This window comes from Erithacus rubecula (assembly GCF_903797595.1).
Source record: "Erithacus rubecula genome assembly, chromosome: 6".
Taxonomy (NCBI): Eukaryota; Metazoa; Chordata; class Aves; order Passeriformes; family Muscicapidae; genus Erithacus; species Erithacus rubecula.
This window is the reverse complement of record NC_136688.1, coordinates 15830752-15836226: the sequence shown is the minus strand read 5'-3', so window position 1 is coordinate 15836226 and position 5475 is coordinate 15830752. Positions and strand designations below refer to the sequence as shown.

The 5475-nt window shown below is 38.3% G+C and overlaps 1 protein-coding gene across 1 annotated transcript; it reads right to left on the bottom strand.

Annotated features, from left to right (window-relative positions):
* Positions 1-966: 966 nt before the first annotated feature.
* Positions 967-5166, bottom strand: ARL14EP (ARF like GTPase 14 effector protein). Its single transcript, XM_079309610.1, has 3 exons — positions 4629-5166; positions 3823-3953; positions 967-2976 (listed from the first exon to the last, which is right to left on the bottom strand). The coding sequence occupies exons 1-3, from the start codon at positions 5049-5051 to the stop codon at positions 2748-2750; spliced, it is 783 nt and encodes a 260-aa protein (XP_079165736.1). The 5' UTR covers positions 5052-5166; the 3' UTR covers positions 967-2747.
* Between the last annotated feature and the right edge of the window lie 309 nt (positions 5167-5475).

Genomic DNA, 5475 nt, shown 5'->3' with positions numbered 1-5475 from the left:
AATGTATAATTTGAAGTTGGAAAGAAGTGTCTGAAGGGGCCTTTAAAGAAAGTTGCATTAGTGTGGTATTGACTGGTTAGAACATGAATAAAGCTTTCAGAATGTTTGATGAAGAATTATTAGGGAAAAAACACCTGGATCATGAGGGATATCATGAGAATTGTAAGGCCTTGATGCTGACTGCAGCTGTTTGTCATACATCAGCTGACAGATGCACACTTAAATCTCTGGAGCTGTGACATTTGGGATTTCAGTGAAAGCATTTGTACAGTTGTCCATTCTGGCTAATTTGAATAATACCTATGAGAAAAGGCTAAAAGGAACATTAAAACAGATCTAAAACAAGTAAAATCTGTCACCTTAACTGTTTTCTTCTCCTTTAGAAGCTTTAATTCTGACTTCTGGATTTACAAAATTACTATTTTTGGTGGGCCTGTCTACTTCCAGCTCTTTCTGATGTCTTGAATGGTTAAAGATTCAGAAGTTAGGAATGTTAGTTACTGAGGTAATGAATTTAACTGATTTTAAAGGCCCCAAATTCAGGCTGTGTCTAAGGATAAGGTTATAACATACATTATAATATAATGGTGAAAAGTTAATGCAAACTTTCTCTTTTTAATTACCTGATTGCATTATACTGTTATTTGAATATTTAACACAAATAACCCCAAGGGATACTTAATTGGTTTTAAACTTTTAAACTTTCAGCTTCACAAAGGGGCAGATCCTATCTCTGGCAATTCTCACAGGGTCAACAGAAAAACCCTGACTTTTGAAAATGTTAAATTTGACCATGTTCTAAACTTAAAGAGAACTTTGCTCTGTGTGAGAAAGTCGAGTGTTTAGTGTTAAGGACTGGCTTGTTGTCTTACAACACAATTCTGGAGCTTCAAAAAATTCAAAGTGATTCATGGAATATGCACTCTTCATAAACCAGTCTTTTACTGGTTTATTGATTTTTGTCTCTTGAATATGTCAACTTTGCCAAGGCACAAATTTTTGCAATTAATATCAAAAGGGAAGTCCCTGCATGCAGAGCTTGATGTGCTTATGAATTTTGGATTTTATGGGAAGTAGTTGTTTCCTTGTCCTGTTTAGCAGGCTTAGTTGTGAGCAATTCTGGCACACTCACTTTAGATGATGACAAAATAGCTTGTGAGGTGTTTATAAAAACAGCAAAAAGTGAAATTTATGCTGCAAGCAGTTTCAATCCAGCAAGATGGTAAAGTTTGACTTGTAACAATGTCTTTGAAGAGGAAAATGGTTGTGGGGTATGTGGAACTGTATTAAAAACACACTACTGAACTTAGTAATACACAGAAGGCTTTTAAGTTTATTAACAATGAACACTGCCAATTCTGGTCTAATTACAAAAAAAAAAAACATATAAATGACACAACTCAACCAGTTTTTCCCCTCTCATTCTCCTGGAAGCTACCTGTTTATCTTTTAATCTAATTCAAAAGACTGCTTAAGATATGAAAGAGTGAGAGACAACTGACTGCAACAACTGTCAATGCTCTGACCAAAAAGAAAAAAAAGTGTCAGATTAATTTTACAACAGATTTAATACAAAAGGTAGCATCTCAGTGCTTATACTCCAGTAGGACCAGCAGATGTCAGCATAACTCAAAGCATAACTTTGGATTTTGGCAATGCAACATTCATGACACCAGAACAGAAAAAAATCTGCTGAGCACACAGCAAGATTATACAACTTTACCAAGTAAGTCTTCAAGAAGTTAACAGTATTATTGAAAAATACAACCCAACAAACATGCAGAGCTTCCAAGTCATCAAAGAACAGGAAATTTATACAAAACGCAACAAAAATGCAAAGAAAAACAAGACTAAGACTTCATTTATAGAATCTTTTCAATAACCCTTGTAAGAGGGTAAAAGTTTAATATTATGAGGACAGATAATGTATCAACCAAAGATACTTCCCATTCATCTGGGTTTTTTTGGTAGCAGTCTAGATAACCTTTGGAAACAGACACCCAAGTTCATTTCAGGTGCAGAGAAACCTTGAAAACTAGTAAAGTGAAAAAAAGAGTTGAAACAGGTTGTTGAAATACTGGTTCAGTCCAATTACAGACTGATAACAGAGCAAAATTATTTTAATTTTGTTCTACAGAAACCAACAAAGTCATCACAATGCCTTGACAGGTTAATTTCAGTATTTTAATAAGAATTAATATTCTTATGAATTCATAAGGATAACTTGATCTCAAATCTCAGTAACTGGGATGAGATCTGAACACCTAAATGCTTTTGACTCATTTTCAAGTGAACAGGATTGGATTGATGAGATGTAGCTTCAATACTCTAAAGAAGATACAGCATTCACTATTAATACTAGAAAAAGAGCTTTACTAATACTGCATGTAAATTCAGTGAGAACTTGCATAGAATTTCACATAAAACAGATTGAGATCCTGAATTTTAGGAGAAATGAGGGATACATGGAGATGGTTCATTCTATAAAACAAAGTGTGAAACAACAGTGAGTGGCTCAGGATGGTGTACATTAGAATTTAGCACTCTGTACTTGAATACAGCTGTTCAGTGAGACCTTACCTAGTGACTAAGAAGCATTAGCACAATGTAACTCAAATGTGAACAAACAGCAGTATGGCAGTGCCCCTGATGACACCGAGAGTGGCTGGTGCCAAACCCCAGCATGCTGCCCTGCCCTGATGCAGGTGCAGTGTGAGCCCACAGGCAGGTGCAGCTGTGCACACTCTCTAGCCCACGTGCTTGTTCCTGATGATCTCCCCGCCCTCGATCTCGATCTGCTCGTAGAGCCACTTGCGGTCGCAGCGGCACTCGGTGCCGCACTTGTTGGAGCCGCACTTGGGGCAGGCGTAGAAGCAGCCCAGGCAATCCTCATCCAGGCAGTCACACAGGTCCATGCCACTGTACAGCAGCAGGCCCTGGCTGTCATACACCTTGCTCTTGGCTGGGATCACCTGCCTGTGCAGAGAGAAACAACAGTTATCCTCCACGCTAAACCTGCTTTTATTTCGATGAGTTATCCTCCCTGCTAAACCCGCTTCTATTTTCATGCTAAGTTACTAATATTTGTGGAGGGAAGCTTGCTTTCTTCAGGTGTTCACTTTATCACTGTTCATTTCTCCTTGCTGTGTTTGATAACATTTGTCATTCCTAGCTGCATCTCCACTCTGTGCCCAAAGGAAGCAGAAGAAACAGAGGAAGAGGGGAGGATGTGTACCTGGTGACAGCACATCTAGTGTCTGCTTCTGTCTGGTGCAGTTACACTTGGGTGGAGAGCAGGGGCAATGCATTAATGGGATATTTCTTGCATAATTTGCTAAATAATTCTTTTTTTTAACCAGTCACATTAGAAGGTTGCAACTTGTTACCCAGTATTATTAACTTGGTTTTTCCAAAGGAAGGTAAGGTCCTGACTTGCACACTTTTCTTTACCAAGTGCAACTACTGAGTTTACAGAATGACAATAACCAATATTTTAAGTGTAGCCTACTTGATCCTACTACATTCAAATTTATCTTATTATCAGCATTTCAGTTGATGCATGTATTAATAACAACATCTATGGTCTGGTGTAGTATTGTGCCTCATAAACACATTTTTGTGCTTGCCTGATATATGAGCTGTAAGCTAACATTTTATATTCTCTTTTATTTATCTCAGAAATGAGAGTGATCTTCAACATCTGCAAAACCAAAAACCAAATCCATAAACACACAAACATCCACATAGATAATGTTACAGGCTGACCATCAAGGCTATTTTATTTTCAAGTGAAAGTTAATGTAAGTACAACTAACAAATTACCTGTCTGAATTAAACATTGATATTTTTGTTTGCAGCCTTCTTTTTTCCCTTTTACTGGTCTCTGGAGTGAACTCAGTCTGTCGTCCTGGGTTAGCAAACTGGAGGGACTTTAAAGCCTTAGCTGTACGTCCCTGTAGAAAAAGAAAATGTCACTTAATTAGAAATGCAAATCTTAATTCCTAAGAAAATAACCAGTCAAGGATATTGTAATAACTTAGATGAATTCTTGACCTATGATTCCCCAGGACAAACAAGACTTAAAATCATTATGCTGGGGAACTATACCTGTCTCTGACCCCAGCAACACAAACTTTGTAGTAGCAGTTTTAATCAATGCTTTCAAATCATCCTCCTAATTATACTGCCATATAATTGAAAAATACAGCTGGGGAACAGCTCCTGGAATGCAACTCCTGTTTGTCAGGGTGCACACAGACAAACTCTGGCTGTTTTGGCTGCCCACAGCAGATTCCCTGTGCACAGCCTGAGCAATGCACCCAGCCAGGCACCAGCCACACTGAGCTCAGCACTTGGAGCACTCTCCTCCCACACTGAGCATCCCTGCCCCTGACCAAATGCCATGGCCTTCACAGCCCAGACACCACACCAAGAGCACACTTAATTCACCTCAATGCAGGTTCATTTCATAATGAACTGAAAGAGAAAATGCCTTTTTTTCTACTTTTTCTTTTTTCATCCTTTCTTATTTCTATGAGAGAAATTTTATGTAGTGATTTCTTTATGCAGTAGTTATATGAAGTCTAACAGAGTACAGAGGGGATGGGAAAACAGATCCATATACACACATCTGGATCCAGTTTTCTTCTTTGTCTCTCCTCAGGTTCCATATCCACAGTTCCATTTATTATCTGCATGCATTTGGGACAAAGCTTCCAACCAGGAACAAACTGTCTCCCAAACTTGGCACTCAGAAAAGCTGCATCATCCAAGTCAATTGCTCTCAGGCTTTTCTTGGACAGTTTTCTGTGGATGTTAAAGGGATCACAACAGGATTTTTGCAAGTCTTCAAACCTCTCAATGTAGATTTTTGCGTGGTGGAAGCAGATTGTGTTGCTCTCTGACAGAGTTATGCCAGTCCTGAGCTGAAGCAGCAGGAGGTCAGATGAGGAAATGTCCTGTTTAGTCTTGAAGCCAGTGTGACGGGTGTAATAGGTCTTATGGCATTCGTTGGTGGCTTGAAGCTGAACCCCAACTGAGCAAGGATCCATTTTGCTTTATCAGAACAACTTATTGCCTTGGGTTTTGCCCGAAATGAGTTCTTTGAAGCCTTTAGGAGTTTCTGTGAAGGTCACCCTAGGGAAAGCATTGAAATCAATCAGATTCGCAGTGCAAACTTTTATCCATAAGCCTGTCATACTGGATTTAAATGATTTAAAAAACATGTAAAGAAATTACAGTCTTCTAGTCCTGACAAAACTAGAAATATACTAAATTTCTTCTGGATTTAAACCATGCATCTTCTATTCCTTTCAGGGACTTTTTTTTTTTCCTAAACTAAGTATTTATTCAAGACGTTTAGTAGCATTACTTTCTCAAATCACAGAGTGTAGCTTAATTGGGATGTTTACGTTCATCTACACCCTATTCTACAAACAAAAACCAATCTAAATTTCGCTGAACATCGATGCTTTG

What these genes read in the sequence shown, in the direction of transcription:
- ARL14EP (XM_079309610.1), bottom strand. Translation starts at nt 5,051, where the DNA reads ATGGATCCTTGCTCAGTTGGGGTTCAGCTTCAAGCCACCAACGAATGC. An exon ending in GAAGAAAACTGGATCCAGAT is followed by an intron (nt 3,954 to 4,628) that starts GTGTGTATATGG and finishes CTTTTTCTACAG; the next exon opens with GGACGTACAGCTAAGGCTTT. An exon ending in TCAATGTTTAATTCAGACAG is followed by an intron (nt 2,977 to 3,822) that starts GTAATTTGTTAG and finishes CTCTCTGCACAG; the next exon opens with GCAGGTGATCCCAGCCAAGA.